The sequence below is a fragment of the Uloborus diversus genome, chromosome 10 (assembly GCF_026930045.1).
Source record: "Uloborus diversus isolate 005 chromosome 10, Udiv.v.3.1, whole genome shotgun sequence".
Classification (NCBI taxonomy): domain Eukaryota; kingdom Metazoa; phylum Arthropoda; class Arachnida; order Araneae; family Uloboridae; genus Uloborus; species Uloborus diversus.
The window spans coordinates 71677501-71697896 of NC_072740.1; the positions used below are offsets into that span (position 1 = coordinate 71677501).

At 34.7% G+C, this 20396-nt stretch overlaps 1 protein-coding gene across 2 annotated transcripts in view; it reads left to right on the top strand.

Annotated features, from left to right (window-relative positions):
• LOC129231861 (uncharacterized) overlaps positions 1-20396 on the top strand; it is a 464063-nt gene that overhangs the window by 248562 nt on the left and 195105 nt on the right. For both annotated transcript variants that reach the window (XM_054866245.1, XM_054866246.1), the window contains exon 4: positions 12317-12632. In XM_054866245.1, coding sequence (XP_054722220.1) covers positions 12317-12632 — 316 coding nt within the window. The remainder of the gene's footprint in view (positions 1-12316; positions 12633-20396) is intronic.

A 20396-nucleotide genomic window follows, 5' to 3' on the forward strand; every position in this document is an offset into this window, starting at 1 on the left:
TAGAATCGAGCGTTAACTGTTTTTATTTGGTTGCTAGTACGAAGTAACAATATTTTTTAATTTCAGTCTCTTTTAAAATAATTCGTGTTATCCAATTTCGGAATACAGCAAAATTTCAGGAAAAATTGTTCTCTTAGTTATCGAGCTAAGGATTAAGTACTGCACTAAATCACAGAGCCCCCCCTCCCCCCTCTTTAAAAGTAACACCGAGTGATTTATGGGTTAAAAGTGTCCTTTATGCAACATTTAGCAAGTACAATGCATCGAGAGAATCATTTTAGCGAAAGGTTTTGGGTTATGGTTGCACTGCAGAATGCATTTTTTAATCGTTTAAAAAAAAATAAATAAATAAAATGATTAGTTGTACAATAACTTTGAAAACCTTAGAAAAAATTTCTTATAGCGATCTGCACAGAAAAGTGAAAACGAGATTACGACTGAAATACGGTAAGATACTCTGCAGCAATTATTTTGTGCTTGGACGAACTTATTGTTAAAAGAAACTATTATTGTATGCGCAAGTGCATGTAGGTGTACCACTGCAGTGTTATTGCAGATCTATTTCAATTGCCTAATAAGAATTTTAATTTCACTCATTGAGAAACAATTGTTCACTTCATATCACGATTATATTTCTACTTATTTTCTCTGCAGAAATAACTAAAGACTGTTTTAAAACTTTATGGACAAAAAAGAGAGAGAACCATTTAAATGATAAAAATAAAAGTATATAATTTGATAATCGTTTGTATGAAAAGTTAGAACATCTAATTTTTGCTAAAGGTATGGAGAAAAATAGCATGAAATCTTAAACAGTGTATAGAAATCTAAATCAGTCGCGTCCGTCAATTGCGAAGTGGAAGGGATCAAATATAAATTTCGTTGTAGCAGTAATTTCGTTATGGAAAGTTAGATAATACGCAGTAAAATGTGAAGGAGAATCGTAGCTGTTACATTACAGCCAGTGGCGCACACAGGAATTTTGCAAGGGGAGGGTCCAAGGTCTAAAGCCGCATTTTCATATCATACCCCAACACACCGTCAAACTTATTGACTTGATTTTATTGATTCTCGAGGACGAAAAACAGTAAAAAATAAACTATTGAATAAATAATTTACTCTTTTACTTTTCTCAAACTAATTAAAAAATTGGTTTAACAAAGCAAATTCATCGTTGCAAAAGCACCATATGGTTATAGAAGTTCATAGAATCATCTTTTAATCTATAAGTACAAATCTAAAAGCATGGTTTTAAGCAAGCATTCATTTATAATCACCATTCTGCTTCTTATAAAGGCAATTCGTTATAGGAAAAGTGCACAATATTTTTAAAAATATTTCAACATGAGGATTTTATTTTTCACTTATTGAAATTATTGTTGCCTTTGTTTGGAATTATGTTCGTACAAAATACATAGAATCGTAATCAATCGGGGGGAAAAAAAGCAAGACCTATGGGAGGGGTCCGGGCCCAATGGACACCTCCCTTGTGTGCGCCACCACTGTTTATAGCCACAAATTCGTTATGAACGGCCTCGCTATTTACGTGTGCTACTGTATACACCTTACCGCGCTAAAATGTTTAGTATTAATTTCTACGGTTATGATGAACTACTTTTTGCACATGTATTATTTTACATACGTAAACTATTTGTTAACGTAACCTGTAACAATTTCGTTGTTTTAAGCATAATAAAAACTAATATTTTTGAATAACTCAACTTTCATTTGTTAGTTTATTTTCCGTGTATAACATACAACCCGAATAAGAAATCCATTAAATATTCTTCTACTTTGAATCTGAAGTAAAATTTTTATCTTTGAGCAAACGCTAATTTTTCACTGAAGTATCCGCAATTTTATTTGGTTCAAGTCAAATATTAGCAGCTGTACTAAAATCAACTGCCCATATACGTACCACACTATTTGTAAAGTGCCTAATTAAATATTCTATGAATGAATGTGCTCTTTCCTTGAAATAGATTTTTGTAATTAAATGAGAACTTAGTTTTGATCAATGCAATTTCACTGCTGAAATTGAAAATGAGTTTAATTTGCTTCTCTTAATTTTCCAGTGACTTTTCATTTTCCTTCGTCATTAGAATTCTCCCTTTAAAGCATGGCATCGAAAATGTCGTTAAAGATTTCCTGCTTTTTGAGTAATTGTTAAACTTTGCGCTTTCATGGTTAAATTGCTGCGGATAATTTAACGCAATTAAGTTTTTTCTTTGAATGATGGCAGTTTGTGACCTAAATTGTATTCTTATGAAATCAACTTTAAACATTAAGATGCGATGAAAAGATAGTTAAGGGTTACATAGATATTTTTAAAACTACTTATTCATTTCTTGTCGAAGATTTTGGAATGGTTAGGTAAACTTTTGGAAACTATCTAACTTTCTACGAAGGCAAAGAACTGTTACAAATAATTGTTTCAAGACATTTTTAGTGACAAACTTTGTTGTTTAAAGATATTCATTCTGTTAAATATTTTGAATGTGGATTAAAATTTGCTATTTCTTTAAAGTTTCTAGTTTTTGAAATCATAGTGCTTTTCTTGCAGCGAATTGGAATTTATGAATTAGATAGCCTGCATTCGAAGAAAAGTAAATTTGCTTCGTACAAAGTGACATCTTTTTTCAAAATGGTTGCCTTGTTTCTATCAAGATGCTTCCCTTCCACAAGTTATCAGGCTTATGATCTCGTTTAGTTGATCTAGACTATAAAGAGGGAACAGAAAGCATTTTTCTAAAATTACCTGTTTCGAACAGACTTGGTTACAGTGTCAGTATTCAAGTGTATCGCGACTTCTATTTTAAATTTTTTTTTCCTTAGATTATTAAGGCGACAAAGTCATAATTCATTCTGAGATTTTTTTCCTTTTTAAATGATAAAAAACTGAGATATTAAATTCAAATTACCATTTTTCCAAACTGCGCGAGCGCTTATATCACAATGTAATCAATTTTTGATACTAAAATATACCTATAGATTTGTATATATAATGAAATTTATTTTCTTGATACGATATCTATGCTAGTATAGGCTTTGTTTCACAAAAGAATGTGCCAAAAATATATTTGTCAAGTGATATTTAATAGCAGGAACATGTGCTACCAAATAGTCCAAATACTATCCATATACAGTAAAACTTATAAAGTTGACCATCCTTGTAAGTTGACCGCTATTTTTAAGGTACAAAATTAGTACTATGTCATATAAATAAACCTTTACAAGTTGACCATCTGTTTAAGTTGAGCACATCGCAAGTGGTCAATTTACACAGGTTTCACTGTACTATCAAGCCGTTGAATTTTTCAATTTGTTTTCCCAATTCGAAGAAATAAATTAATAATCCGTTATTAACGAACAAACCGGCTTATGAAACAATGGTTCCAGTGTATTAATGAATCCGGAACTGTATCTGTTCCCGTAATAAAACTGGAGCCGGTATCCCATAAGCAGATATTTTTTCGATTCGGTTTGTTACCGGAAACTTTACCCCTGTTTTAGCTGGTGTCTCATAAACCAGTACATTTTGGATTCGGGTATTGTAAATAGGTTATAACAAGGGGTTTATCAAAAATGAAAATGCAAAAAAAAAAAGAAAATGTTGGAAGGACTTATATATATGTTATATATATTGCTATCCCCCCTCCTTTTTTTTTTTTTTTGCTTTGCTGCTTAAGATTTTAAAATATCTATGTAAGTCTTTTTTTTTTTTTTCATTTTTCAGTTCGCTCTATTATGTAGCTAAATTATTATACGTAAAAAAAGTATATTTTGTTGCAAATGTATTCCGAAAAGGTAAGCGCTGGTTACTGTCCAGGATTTAATTACTTTACATATATGTATAAAATGCTATATGAACTCTGTAGAATGTGGGGTAACACGATAGGGTCAACGAAAGTCGTTGCTCGGATCAACACCTGAAATGACTTTTATGCGTGCAGCTGATTGCTGACCTGTAGCCTGTTAGATTGATGGAAAGTTTTTCGGTTTTTAAAAGTCAATTTTCTGTAATAGTTGGCTGGAGTCGAAAATCTGCATTTCTGCTTCGTAATTAGCAGCATGACCGATGATTTGTTGGGGGAAATCGAGAATGACTTCGTGGAGAAGTTCCTTTTTAGAAGGAGCACCACGAGTCAAGGGCGTTTCTGAAATCAGCTGAAGAGTTGTGAGACGGAAGGGTTGACTTAATGACAGCGATCAAGTGAAATGAGCTGAGAAGAATCTTTAATTTTTGCACATCACACGAATTACTTGATGGTTAAAGAATTCTTTAAGGCATTTCGTGGAACTGGTCTTACTTCCTGTGTCGAAAGGAGGAGCTCTTTAAAAACAGCTGATTATTTTCCATTTAAAACTCAGTTTTAATGATTTTAATGATAGGAAAAAGTGAAAAGAATTTGTTTTGAAATGTGCGATCACACTCCCGGTAGATAGGTGTCTACCCGTGAAAGTGCACTTGAGTTGAACTCGAGGGGTTAAAAAAATTACAATTGAGATTATCAAAATCAGCTTTCTTTTTTCAAAGTCTCATTAGTATGCATTTACCTTGGTCTGTGTATGCAAAATTTTGAAGCTGTAACACTCGAAAACACTAACATGCAGGGGCGACTTGAACTCAAGTTTTTGGGAGGGCGGAAGTTCCCAATTTGCCGAATGAAACTTCAAATTTCGCCGAAGGATGATAAATTTGCCGAAAGGGAACCCAAATTTCGCCGAATGCTGATAGTTTTGCCGAATCGTCAGACAAATTTGCCGAATAAAATTTTTCGGAGGTCACAGTAACCTTGCTTACATGCATTCATTCTGTGAGCTGCGAGAGTATACGAAGCGACCGGTAGTTATATTTAAAAAACCATACTTTACACTCCCCCCCCCCACTAGTTCTGGTGCATCTGATTATGATAGATAAAAGGGAGGAATTCAAAGAATAGGATGGAAATTAAATCGGGACTGAAAATTTATCTCGTTGAAACGGGTATTTCACTGTATAATCTTCGGAGCGGTTCATAAGTGATGCCACACTTTTCTTCAACATATTTGACTCTCTGCCACCTTTTCACAAGTTGTTACATTTCACCTTACCTCCTCCCCCCTTTTCTCACATGTCATGCTATTTTTCATAAGCATGTTTTTGTGAAAATAATGTGTGATATCGTACTTTTTGTTACCCCGTCCCCCTTGTCACAAACTCACGATCTCTTAAACAACCCTAGTCCTCTGAGCGTGACATCATTCCTGGGCGACCCCTTTGACACATTCCAGCCGTTCATGCGATTTAATAGAATGGTATTTGATAATATACAAAAAATTCGTTTCCCAAACCATCCGCAGTTCCAGTCAATTCGCATTAACCTTTTATTTATTGAAAAGACTTTTCAGTCCCGTAAATTAACATAAGAGTACTAATAATTACGTTTGTTTAATCCTCTGTTGGGACATGCAATTCCCAAATTGTTTTAAGTTTTACTAATGACCTCGGCGAGGATATTCAATGGATATTTCATTACAGAGTGCCTAATATAAGATAGCACACATTTTAAAAAGTTTTAAGAAATTTGCTTATTCAGGCTCGGCGAGGTTCGCATGTACCTTCTTAAGTCTTTTTAGCATTGAAAAATGGATAAATTATCTTATTTGGTAAATGAAAATAAATTAAGAAATAAATAGGTTATAATTGTTGTCATTCTTTATCAATGGTAATTAAGCCACTAATCATTAATTTCATTTCTATCTCAGTCACCACACTTTCAGGTATAGTTGTGTCTCAACGTATAGTTGTAGCGCTCAAGCTCTGATGTTCGCAGTTTCGGAAGAATAATTTCTTCACTTTTGGAGATTAATAGTCTTCTAAGAAGGTACTTTGCGTGAGATCCTTCTTGGCAGTAAAGTACTTTCGAAGTTGAGGAATATGAAAATCACCAATTCGTTAACGTTCCATGGATGATAGTGTCATAAATTTTCTGCATAAATCCTAGCTCATTATCAGCGTGCATCAGATCTTTTCGTCTACCATAATTGGGATATTAACATTCATTAATGAGCATTCAGTAATATTTATTTTGTCTCATTCAGTAAATGTTTTCGCTAGGAAAAAAGAAATTCTTTACCGTGGTTATGAAAAACTTGTTATGGCATTGACTTCAGGGTTCAAAATAAGGATTTTAAAAGTTAAGTGTCATTAGCTTTTGTTGTTAGCATTTTTACTTCCTTTTACAAAAAAGGAAGTATTGTATTCGCGAAAAAAATTTCACTCAAAAATTGGCCTTAATTTCCATTTTGCTCGCCCCCGAATGAATATTGATTTTTTTTTCAACCCGACCGCACGTGGATACATGCCTAATGCAACATTCACACTACGTCCGCACATCCGTCACCGACGTATGCTTTTCTCCCTAAAACCAGTTTTCGACCGGCGTTGCCATGACAGCAAGCCGTATTGTACGGGACCTGTCGACGGGACGAAAAGCCAGATTTCTGACGGTCCGTAGAGTTGGGCGTCGCATTGCATTGGTCTCTACGAGATGAGCCCGCTCTCTCTATTGGATGAGAGACTGACATGTGACTTTTTCGCGTTCCGCAAAGTATGAATGCTTCTCCCTTTTCGGAAAACGTTACTCTGTCCGCTTTACGTGGCGAACGTGATGTGCGGCCGCTGTTTGAATGTTGCATAAGAACGTATAGACACCTGAAGAATTCATTTTGACGATCCCTGTGTTAACTACAACGAGTTTTCTCGTGACGTCTGTATGTACGTAATTATGTGCGTATGTGTGTATGTGTTTCGCATAACTCAAGAACGGTATGTCCTAGAAAGTTGAAATTTGGTATATGGACTCCAAATGGGGTCTAGTTGTGCACCTTCTCTTTTGGTTGCATTTGGATGTTCCAAAGGGTGTCTTTTACACCTTTTTGGGGTAAAATCATTGTTAATTTCAATGTAAACTCAAGTGGAGCTATAATTTGACCAACACTTGGCAATATATCGCCAAGTTTTGTCGCCAACTTGGTGACTTATTTGACGGTTTTTTTTTTTTTTTTAAATTTGGTTTTAATTTGGCTATATTTAGAGAGTTAACTATTGAATCACATTAAAACTGCTTACATTGGGAAAATTTATCTGTGTAAAACGTTTTCTTTGCTTCAGTTCGCAACAGACTTGGAATGAAAGTATTTAAAGTGTTTTTTGCTAAATCTGAGGTACTATTATCTTTAAATTGGAGTAAAAGGAAGTCATGTGATGCACACACATCAGCTCGTTTTTGTTTAGTTGCCAAAACTATTTGATTAGGTGTAGTTTTGAAATAATTCAGTTATGTCTAGGGGTGAAAATGGACCTTGCTATTACCCCGCTAATGAGCAAAACCCTTATATCCAGTGGGGGGTGTCCTTTAGTAATTTGTAACTGATTTCAGTAGAAAGCTATTTTGTTCAAACGTGTCCCTTTTAGCAGAGCTTTGGAAGATTTCATATTTCATCTAATTTCACGATTGTGGCTCCGTAGTCCGCAGTTCAAAATAGAAAAGTAAGAAAAGGACATGAAAAGCGAGTGAATCTTACAGCAGCAAAAACAAATATTCTGCAATAAGGATAAGGTATATAAATTAGTTAAAACTAAGCTTTAAGCTACGATTTTCAAATTATTTTTTTAAATAAAAAGTTAGGTGTCAAAAATTACGATTGGATATAAAATCGTTGCTCGTCAAACTAAAATATTTAATTTCAAAATACGACTAACGACCACCTATTTAAAACTCTGATTTACTTGACGCAAATAGTAGCGCTGGATCATATTTGATTTCTGCAATTTATGGTTTATTTCAAATCTGATATGAACGTAGTCATTATTTTATGTATAACAGTTTAATTTAAAAATGCAAAACAATCTTGTGTATATTTTATAAGTCTAATGTTTACTGATTTTCAACTTCATAGTTTTTTTTTTCTTTAACTCCATAGAAATTGTTCAAACCTAACATAATCTTTCGTCTTTCCAATGACAATGATGATTACTCGATGTCAGTCATCATATTTCCGTAAGCTGAATGGCTGTGACACATGACAGTCAAGCCAAATAATTCCCGGCTTTGACTACTGGCAGGTGCAGAATGCTAACGAATGTCATGGAAAGTGAGAAACGCATAACTATGAATCGATTAAATTCGGTATCTCCACAAATTCGTCGTTTTCACCGCGAACTCAAAATCGATTTCGTTTTTCTTTCAATACGCGATGAAAGATACATTTTTGTTGACGTATTTGTATATTTATCATCGATTTTTGATAGCGTATCGGAGCAAGTGGAAAAAGTAAAAATATTTTGTTGCTATGAAATGTTTCAGAACGAAAGAATGCTCAATACCGGAAAAGCAATAACCCGAATGTACCATAAGGTTCCTAACAGTACTTAAAGTCGAAAATTCTTAGAAAATATTTAAAGTTCTCCAGAGGCCTTAAATTTTAAGAACATTACGCAACTTTTTAATTTTTTCTTGAATGATCCTTGTTGTTTTTTTATTCTATCTTACGTTGAAGATAATTTATAAAAAGTTTTAAGACTCTTATTTGTATAATTTGCTCATACTTTCAGGGGTGACCCCCCCCCCCCCCAAGTTCAATGGCGCAAATACCCACCCCCTTTTTCTCAACACTCTTTCCCTTTTTTATTTTTTTACTTTCTTTTTTATTTTATTTACTTTTAAAAATAGTTTTTATTTATTTATTTATTTTTAATTGTTATTATTTTGTTAGAAAAGTTATGTGCTACGCCAATGACACACACACACACAAAAAATAAAAAAATGAAATAAAATGTAAGCAAAATAAAATAAAATTCATAATTTGAATTGAAAATAAATCAATAAATAAATTTAAAGAAATAAATTTTTTTTTTTAAATCTACCCCAAAAATGTTTATGACGCAACTTGCGCCATAATTCCCCCTGTGGGCACCCCTGCATGCTTTTGTACTATGAAGCTCTTCGTAACAGTGTAACCGTGAAGATTAATACACGTTTAATGTACTAGAACTATGCCGCTTGCTATTATGTTCAGTAATCAGTTGATCTTATAAAGAAAAAAGTAATTGATTACAATCTTAAATCTCGTGACAGCGAGCTTCATGGGACCACTAATTATGTTCGTTGTAACGGGAATTTCCTTTTAATGGAAGTAAATCAATTCATTGAGAAGGGACTGGGAATTTATTTTATTGAAACGGGGATGTTTTGTTCTATTGGTATTTGCTGTAATAAGATCTTATTGTATGTTCAATTTGGAATGCCTATGTTTAATGCCTTTTTACTTACTAGTTGCGTCGCCCGGCTTTGCACGGTGCACAATATGGCATTTGTGAATGATTTTATTCATGCAACAAACATGGTGAGAGTGTAGCTTGTTAGTCCCATACATGGGGGGGGGGCTTTCGAAAATTAAAAATGAAATAATATTTGTCCTTAAATTATTTCTTTGATTTTCCAACACCTTTTTTATGTAAGCAACATCAGAAACACCCGGTGGGCGGTATTAAGAACATCTTTCTAGAAAGTGAAAAATGTTATGGTTCAGCTATTTTTTATTAACATGTCGAACATACTGATGGTATTAAAATTTTATTTTGTGAATTTCTTGACGCATAATATCACAAAAACTTCAGACCAATTTCATACTTATTTGCGAAATATTTATACCTTTGGGAGGCCAGTTACGTTATGTATGCGGTATTAGGGCCACTACCTAACGTCTCTATTCTGAAAGAATGTTTCGTAACTAAAGTGAAGGGATTACACAACTCAAAATCGACTGCTTTCTCTGGAATGATATTTAAAACTTTTAACCAAAATTTTAAAATGTTTTCGTTTCAATTTACCCTTGGTTAAAAATATAATAACGTTTTGGATTGCTATAATTTTGTGTGGATATTATTATTTTAAAATACATTTAAAGGTTTGGGGAATAATTAAGTAATCTGATTTCAATTCCTACAAATACTTGAATTATCTTAAATATTTGATAAATTAATGCAAATGAAAGACATGACTTTAGCACACGAAGTAGAACTCAGTAAAAAACCACTTAATTCTGAATTTAGTGCCATTTTTACTTTTTTTTTTTTTTGAGTTATTTGCCCTGTTGCGCAGGAGGTGCAATTTATTAGGAAACATAACAGAATAAAAGCAATTAAATAGAGTTCACTTCATTTTGAGCTTCATTTCATCTCCAAAATATATTATTCTCTTTATTTTCTATTTTGATCTACTAGAAATCTTTTGTCTTTTTTGTGCTCTTTCCCTTGCGCTTTGATTTCATTTGTGAGTAGAATGGGAGCGAGCGTGCCACAATATTTGAAGACGTGAAAGTTTTTGAGACTTACAAAAATGCGGTTAGGAATTCAGATTTTTGAAATCGGATTTCGGAAGAGGTTTTTATTGTGTGCTGCTGGAATACAAATTATGCAGCGGAACCGATTGCTTGAAGAAATATGTATAAAATACATATGATATAGTTTTAGCGAAAATTCTCTTGATTTTATCCGTTGCAGCTGAGTCGTTTCAGATATATGTAATACATTTTGTGTGTGTGTTCTATAAAATTTCTTGTATTATGATAGAATGTAGTCGCTTTTTACTATGCAAATGAAGATTGTTTTTTGTTATTTCAAAGCGCAAACATTTCTAAAACATTGTTGCAACATTTTCTTAACTTTTAGCGAAAATTTTATGCAAATGAAAGTTTGACTGACTAAGGCTCATGTTTTATTATATTATATATACATACACACACAATTTGTTTTTATGTGTTCATTGTTTTATATTTCTGCACCTTCAGATTCGACAGTTCCAGTTTTCATACACACACATACATATATGATATATCTATGCCTTATATTCAAGATATCCACTAAAGTCCGTTGCCATCCAAATAATTCTTAACTGCAAGAGCTATTGTCATAAAAGTTGGGTCTATGTCTAGTAAAGTTGTCTTGCGTTACACAATGAAGCCGCTTACAGCATCACCTGATGGCAATCTTCGGAGTTAGCGTTATTATCTCAAAAACTAAGATACGGGAAAAAAGTAAATTACAAAGTTGTTCAGAATCATCAAATTAAGAAAGAAAAGACACTTTTCCTACAATAGTGTTTAAAAATAGTTGGCGTAATAATTCATTCCAATTACAAGTCGTCTGGTATGTTGGTTGCGCATAAAGGCTTCCAGTCATCTGACCTGACTGACATCTTAGACCTTTTTTGGTAAGAATGAAACCATATTACGTTTGCTTTTGCCAACGTGTCACCTGCTATGTTGCACAATGTACAGCGGTAAATGCAGTCACGTGTCCAAATATGTATTTGTGCTGATGACATCATTTTAAGCATTGCAGGTTAGTGAGCGGCAAGTAGTTTTGCTCAACACGACCAGACAAATATTTATTTTACGCCCACTATTTTTATCTAAGCTTCATGAAATATGTCTATTTTTACTAAATCAATGATGATGAACAACTTCTTAATATCCTTCCTCCCCCCGTGTCTCTTACAGCTTTTGCAACAATAACGCTAACCCCGAAGTCGGCCACCTCGTGGCGTAGTAAGCGGCTTCATTGTGTAACGCATAGCAACTTTACTACATCTTAACCAAATTTTTTGACAATAGCTCTTGCTGTTCAGAAATTATTGGGATGGCAATGGACTTTAGTGGACAGCTTTAATACGTATATACACTATATATAGATATTGAAAATATTGTCATAAAATCTTGGAGCCAGGCAAAAATGTTTAGCACCAGCTCTTATTTTGTAAAATCGCGACATTCTTTCTATTTGCCATATCACTTTACCATTGTTTTTCTCAATTCCATCGTAAATTTTAAAATGATTTTTTAAAATTACTTTCAATTTTTTTTCTCTAAATTTTTATCTACTCAGGCAGCAATTAATTATAATAGTTGCTTCAATCCAGCCTCGTTTTTCACCAGACTGAGATTTCTAGATTTTCTTCTATTCTTCTTTCAGAATTCTTTAAAATATCACTTATGATTGTGCTTATATGATTTGAAGCAAAAGTGCTAGGCTGCATAAAATTTGTACTAGATGTATCAAATCTTTATCACTCTAGCGAAGAAGCTTCAGCCGAATTTAATTAAAATTTCTCGCTGCTTCAATTCGTTGAATTGCCACAACATCGTGAATTGCGATGTTATATTTTCTTTTCGAATTATGAAATAAAAGCGTTATTTTAATACAATATGCTTAATGTTTGTTGTTTTTTCTCAATTGAGCTGCTTCTAATTGACTTTATCTCATTTGCAGACTGGAATGGAATACTCACCATCGACCACTGAGTTTCAGTCATCAAGAGGTGGTTTCCGAACGTGGAAAAAGTCGTCCACTCCGCCATAGTTATAGCCAGAGGGAGGTTTCTCGCCAAGGAAGCGTTGAATCCTTGGAAGCTTTTTCGGGAGATCTAAAGAGGACCACAAAATTCCGAGCCGAATCAGTTTCGAATTGGTCTCGCACCCGCCCAGGAATTGCTAAGTCAACCACACAGCTGGAGCAACTACAGAATCCCCGCTATTCCCTCTCTTCTACTGGCAGTCTTGCGCAGCCAGAACACGAAGAGATTGTGGTAAGTCGAAATAATTAAAAGAGTTACTATTACTTTGCTCCTCATTTCAGAATGAAATAGAACTGCAGATTTATCGCCGCATATTTGTACAGTGTCCCCAATAGTGCGCACAGAAATTTTTCAAGTAAGGGGTCGAGGGTTGAAAATCAACCAATACGCCGCCAATCATATTCTTTTGATTTAATCGATTGTCGGGAACAAAAGACATTTTAGAATATGTTAGTAAATAAGCAAGTTGGCATTAATTAATAACATTTATTGTGAATAACAAATACTTAAATTCTTATGCTTTCTAATAATTTAATTAAGTATTTACTTTTTGCATTATTCGAAATTATTAAAAAAAAGGCAAACCAACTGCGGCAGGCCAATAATCTTTCACTTCCAGAATATTTTATGTTTCGTCTTCATGCACTCTTTTCACAGAAGACAATAATATGATTTGTTTTCTTTTGCAATTTTGATAGCTTAATTTTTCAATTAATTTTAAAATCATATTTTTAAAACTAAAAATCAAAATAGATATACGCCGCATCGAAAGAATATATATGGTACTTAGTCATGTAGAAGCATGAAGTACAAGTACTGAAATTTTTTTTCACTCTTTTTCACTTGGGCTAACGAGTGCATGTGGTGAGACAACTGCTAAATTAAAATAGATTATAATCAATTGAAAAAAAATCGAGGCTGATAGGGGAGGGTGGATCGGGGCCCCCCGGACTCCCCCCATGTGTGCGCCACTGGTGTCAACCCATTTTTTGTCATAAGCGCAGGTAATTTCCTGCTCGTTATGACACATTGAACTATAGGTGAGGTTAAATGACTTGCCGAGGATGTAAAAGCAAGCCGATTTATCCCCTTTGACAGGTTTGAAGACGTTTGACAACTTGGTCGATTGAATCAAGGGTTCATGCAAAGACAGACCCAACTTCTGTTTTTGGTGTAGTTCATCATTAAAATATTATCATACAAATCGGAAGGAGCGGAGCGAGATGCGTCAATCAATTCGGTTATGATATCTCAAACATATGAGGCAGTGAGAAGCAAAGGGGATGAAAGTGGACATTTTCAAGTTTTGAGTAATACGCGTTTAAAGATAACATCCTACGTAAGCTTTCATTGATTTTTTTTTTCTAAATCATGCTGTATAGCAGCAACTACCAGGGCTACTAGTACCATCTCTTGCCCCAAAACAGAGAAGAGATTCACCTACCATGTGTACTGGTTATTTCCAAATTTTTAATTTTGCCACTTACATCAATTTGCTTATCACTGCCTCATATGTATACCTCAATAGTAGAATATGCTGAAGAAAGGGGACGTGTACGTCTCAGAACAAGCAGTACTGCTGCAAAAACTGCAGATTAATCACTAAATACTTTAAAACAGACTCATTGTCTGATTCTTTACAATATTTTCCGTTTAAAAAATTACTTTTCTTCTACTAGCAGTTTATAAAACTTATTTTCTCTAAAAATGCATCATCTTCCTATAACATTACTAATATCTTACTTTCTGGTACATGTTTTCCCCCCTAGTTTTCTCAAAAATTTGTAGATTAACGTGAGACGACTTATTATCTGTAGACACTCATGGCTGTATTTGAGTATCTAATATCGTTGTAGCTCTCGATAATATTTCTAAAAAATTTTACAGCATTGCAGATTAGCTAAAAAGGTACATTTTTTTTGAGTTCTGATACTATTATTTTACTAGTAGAAGAGTGTTACGGGACTTGAATTTGACCTGGAGACTACTTCATCAGGCCCCAAACGTCCTGAACACCTGTACTTATGAAAACAGTATGATTGTAAATACTGATAAGACCATTTTTCAATTGTTCTCCCTCAGTACAAAACAATACTAAAATATCCAACTTCATTATAATAACAAAGATCAAAGTAGAGCATGTGATTCTGAGTGATTGGGAATTCATTTAGACCCAGAATTAATTTAGAAGAAGCATACAGCCATTGAATAGGATATTCAAAAGCAAGACGACTAAAGCGTTAAGCAGGTGTCACTTGGGACTCAACTTAAGATATTTTGTGTACTGCCTATAAAAGCTATATTCGACCTGTTTTTGAATATGGAAATGAAGTTTTGATAACTGCCTCAGATTCTGTTTGAGGCAAGGTCGACCTTTTCCAAAACAAAATGTTGTGATTGACTACTGAGGGAGCTAAATTAACCCCTGTAGTTGCTATGGATGTCCAGACAGAGATAGAACGTCCGAGTCAAAGAGGCGCCATAAAACTGGTTGAAAAAAATCTTATGCTGAAAAAATTACTTTCTAACTTATTATAGATCAACAAGTGGGAGATTAAAAACACAAATCTTTCCTCTCGACTGTGCATGATATTTAGGATACATATGATATCCCTACTCCCATTCGGCAGGTCTTCTCACTGAAATTGAGTCCTCTTCTTGATCAAGCCATGTTGGAGGGTCATTTAGACCTTATTTGTAATGTAAATAAACAGTTTTGTTCACAAAGTGAGTTAAAAAGTGCGGCTTTGGCTGCTATACGTAACAGGAATCATTCTGAAAATTGGTTTCACGCGTATACTGAATGTGGTTCGACTGAAGAAGCAATAAAAATGCAGGTGCTGGAACACACACACACATATTAAAGTACTTTCAATGCTAGCTGTCCGGTTGGGAAGCATTGTAACAATTTTGATGGAGAGATAGCAGCTACATCATTTGCAGTTGATAATTTAAGAAACAGTCCCGAACATAAAATTGTGTTACATATTGATTCACGAGCAGCGATTTTGTCATTTTCAAATACGAAGTGTAATGAAAATGTTCGTGTCCATTCCTGTAGATTGAAACTGTTAGAACTTAATATAACTTTTCTCCGCACACACCCCACCACTTAGCTGTAAGCCTTAGGTTCCACCGTCCGGGGGGGGGGGGGGGGGTCCGCGTAGCGTGCCCCCCGCACGGCTAGATGCGACGGTCGATAGTCGTCTGGGCTACGGACGGTCTTGGTGCTTATTGCGCTGTGGAAGGTTCCCGTGCTGGGCGTCAGCCCAGCTGGGAGTTTACCCCTTAATGTGTGAACCTTGCTCGCCATGAGATACGGGATATCTCTCCGTACCTCTTTGGTAACTTAACGTAACTAGGAAAAGTGTTGCGCTCCAATGGATTTCGAGTATTGTCCGTTTTTCACAAGAAGGCACTTGACTCCTCCCTCGTCACGTGGCATCCGATGATTCAATTTCGCTGTTTTCGGCAGAAGGTATATTCGGATCATAGCATTTGGTTGTAAAAGCAGCGGTTTTTAAAATGTAAGAATAACTAAAATGACAACAGACAAGTGAAGCAAGTGATGTAAAGGACACTAAGACTTTTTTGCACATTAAAATGCAAGCCCTAGTTAAGGCTTTCTGGTTGTCTCCTTTAGAAGCGCGTGGATTGCGTATCGATCACCCCCGCGTAAAATGGAACTCTGCGTTCAAGGGGGCGTGGCTAAGTGCCTTCTCGTGAAAAACGGACAGTATTTGTGACATTTTCCGAAATGAACAGGCGGGTCAACTTGTTAAGGCCGTATCTCTTATGACCCAACCAGATTCTCCTCTGTCTCTGTTTAACATTAAACGAATTGCTTTTAACAAACTAAAAAATAACATGATTTCTTCATTGAGTGACGCAGCTGTGAGTAGAAAGTGGATTTCCCTGCTTAAAAGAAGTAATGAAATCCCCAATTCATTGTAAAAATTGTGAAAAAAAAGCAGTCGAAAACTTTGTACTGTGGAATAAGTAAAATGACACAACGTGTATAAAGTACAAATAAAAGCATTTAAAAGAGGCTAAAAAACTCAGCAAACAGCTGTTTCGGGATGCAAACCAAACGACAAATGAACGGAAAATGAAAGGAAGCTAAGTAAAGAGACAAGGATCGGAAACGATTACGTCACCAGAAGAGTAAGGACACCTATACTGAGGAAAAACGTCACGGACGAAAATATTTTTAAAGATACGATTTCCAAACACCAGAAAAAGGGGCGCACTCGACAAATCATTAGATACTGAAGCAGAATTTTTCCAGATGTAATAAGATCCCCAAAAATCTAAATCGTAAATCGAAGAACACCCATTAAGATTATTTTATTTTGGCAGAAGAAAAATCGAAAGCATGACTGTAAAACCAACAATGTTGCTCAATAAAGGAGCGTTTTAAATCATGTTTCTTGACATAATTTTCATGTTCTTTAATACAGAATTTAAAAGAACTTCGGGTCCGTCCTATGTATGTCATTCGACACTGACAAGAAATACTATAAGTGCCCCCAATTCATTACCTCGGTCGGTTGGAGTTGCTTGTTTTCGTCACTGGACATGACTCTATTAGCAAAAACATCTGCATAGAATTGGAGCGAATGATTCGCCCTGTTGTCCTCTGTATCACTGTTGTGGCATGAACGGTGATCATCTCAGGAACCGTCCCATTAATTTAAAGTTTTAGAACAACTCGAAGGACGCTAAATTTTATTCCCATTTGTACACTTTTTCATCTTATTGGGCTGCTCGTCGATTAATGGCAGAAATGCCGCAGACGGGTGTAAGATAGGAAAAAAAAGGATACTAGGGGGATCCGTCCCCTGCTCGTTTCGCCCGCCATCTCCAGTTCGCCACCTGCGACAGGTGACAATTCATGATTTTAATACTTTTATCTCTGGATGTTCGGCCCTTTAAGGTTTAGAGGAGTGAGAGACAGCGGAATGACTTTCCCTGGATGTTCTGTATCCATCGATACCAGTATTGACCTGGTAGACATTCACAATTCGGAGGAGATAAGGTTACATATAGACGCGCGCAGGTTTTAATGGTATACATAACATTATAGTCGTTGCAGTTAGTTAATTTTCAGTATTCTACAGAGGTGTCTGTTTCATATTCGACATCCACTGGCATAGCCGAAAACTTCGATACATTACTTTCGATAAATCTGCTCATCAACAGCTTATCAAATTTTCTAGAGTATAACTCTAAGTCACTACAATTTGTTTTCATTAGAAAATATTTCTCTAGTGTTTTAAGAAAAGGTTTTGTGATTCTTTTAACGCAATCTGATCGGTGTTACCGAAAAAAATCCAAAAGATGAGACCTTTAATTTCTGGTCATTAATTTTCCTGCATCAAAATATTTATCATTTTCCTTGTACCTAAGCGAGATAATTTATTGATTCATGGAGGACGTTTGCTTTTACTTTCACGGTCATAAATTAAATATCACTTGATCAATAAAATCATCAAATTCGGTATCGTTTGGATGTCGGTAGAAAACGATGGTAAAAAGAAGGGAGTTTAGCTTCTCACGTCTGGAAGAGAGGGTTTAAACTTCTCTTTTCCTGATATTAAAATACCAGTCACGTTTTTTGATGCTCACTAGCTGGAGATAAAAATGATTTCGTAAAGACGCTTATCAGATATCTCTCAAAATGCTGGCGAACGTGTATGATAGTGAGCATCTTTAACTTTTGCTGCTTCATAGGTAATTTTTTATGCCCCACGTTTCAGTGCTCAATTTCATTTTTCTGCTTTTCTTGTCTTTTAATCCCTTGCTACGGCTTTTGGTATCTTTATAATATCGTTGAAACGATTTTGCTGTGTCTGAATACTAGATTCGTAAGAACAGTTATTGCTATTAGCTTTAACTGATGTGCATAGAATTTCTCAAGTCCGGCCATTAGGTTACACAATGAGGTGAACTAAGTCTTTTCTACTAACCCCCCTTTTTTTTATCTTTGAGCATTTGTTGATTTGCATCCTTTTAAATTGCAAATGTATTAAATTAATATGCAAATGCGTATCACTTACGTCAAACTCCGAAACATTCTTGGGTATGTTGGTGGTTGGAAATAAATGTTACATATGTTATGCACTGTTGCTTTTTATATCAAATATTTCTTTCACGCTGCCAGTTGTATTTTGTATGATATAGAAAATATGAGAGTCGTATAGCTCTTTGTAATTTAAAAAAAATGGGTAGGATAACGTTTTACGGAACTAATGTCATATACCTCACCCTTGGCGACTTTTTCCTGTTGGCGCCAAGAAAGCGTCGCCAAGAAAACGATGTATGACGACATATGTCATACATCGTTCTTAACGATGCTTTTTTAGCGCGAACAGGAAAAATTCAGATAAAAAAAAACATGATCAAAGCACTTCAGAACACAATATATATAAAAACATAAAACCACAACAAAAATCATCGCGAATATACGCTTCAAAAATACAATAAACTAGAAAGTTTTCGTACACGAAGAAAAATTACTAGAAGGTATTTAAAATGCTTAAATTAACAAATTACTATAACAGCTCACCAATGAAATATGTACCAATAGAAATAAAAGCTACTTTCCAACATGCATTTCATCGAACAAAATTTTTTCTCATACTCTGCTAAAAAAGGGCAAAGCGATTCAAATTGCGATGTTTAAAGCGGAAAACATAAGCCAAGCTAAGTTTAAAGCCAAAACCAATAGCTATTTCATCAAAAAAAAAAAAAAAAAAACGCTCAGTTACTCAAATTTTGATGTGTGAAAAGTAGAAATGTTTCAACAGAACATCCCAAACATAAACAGTGCAAAAATACCATACATTCTTGCCTTTTTACTGTATAAATCCTCACGCTCAGTTTGAAACAAAACAGCATATGACAATGGTGCCTTACAGATACACACCAAGTTGGATTTTACTTTTAATTAACGTTCAAGTTTGAAAAAACTGACATTTTCTAATATTTATTCATCAAAACACAACTACTGAATTTAAACCAACACAAAATAAGCTTTCCTATACGGTATATTGCACGAAAAAACAAGAATCTATTCAGCGTGGAACCGCTAACAAGTTTGAAAAGATCTAACATTGCCTTCGGGTTGCCAAACAGGGATTAGTTTCGCCAGGGATGCCATGTTTATAAAATTATCGCCTCATTGGCGAGAAAAATATTTCAATTTTGTGCAAAAAATCGGATGTCGCCAAATAGGGGGTAGGGGTATATCACATCTGTACCCGTTTTACTGTTGAAGGAAACATTTTAAATTATTTCGTTACTTTATTTGGATTGAAATCACTTTGATGTCAGTAAATATCGACACCCAAGTGCAAAAGGATGTCCATCAAAAATTGATTTTTTTTTGGGGGGGGGGGAGGAGGGGCCTTAATTTCGAATTTAATACTGTCTATCTGGTGGCACTTAGTGATATTTATGTCACCTGATCATGATACACACATAAAGAAGCACCGAGGATGCTTCACATTTCAGTGGAAAATGTTTCTAACTATAACATAAGCTGCAACAACTTTTGTAGTATTATTAATAGTGATACAAGGGGTCTAGGATGTGTTAAAAGATGATTAATTAATATCAATAATAATAAGCATTGTAATAATGTCATTTACTGAAAAAAAAGAAAAGGAAAACTTTAGTTTTCCTCTCGTGAGAAGGTGTTATTTTTGACGTAAGTCCGTTTGAACTTCGGGTGTTATCTGTATTTAAACTGCGCCTTCAGAACTTAGTGTAAGCTGTCAATCATATTAGCATATAATTTTTGTCTGTACTGGTATTTCTTTTTTTTCCCTTAATAGTAAGAGTAATGAAACTTCTTCTTCTAGTGTTCAAAAATTTTCCTGTTTTTAGAAGAGGAAAACCTTACATTTTTTTAAAGTGTTGTATTAAATGCAGTATACGTATTAGTATACCTCGCAAAAATCCGTTTCCTTTATTTCTTTCTGAACATACTTT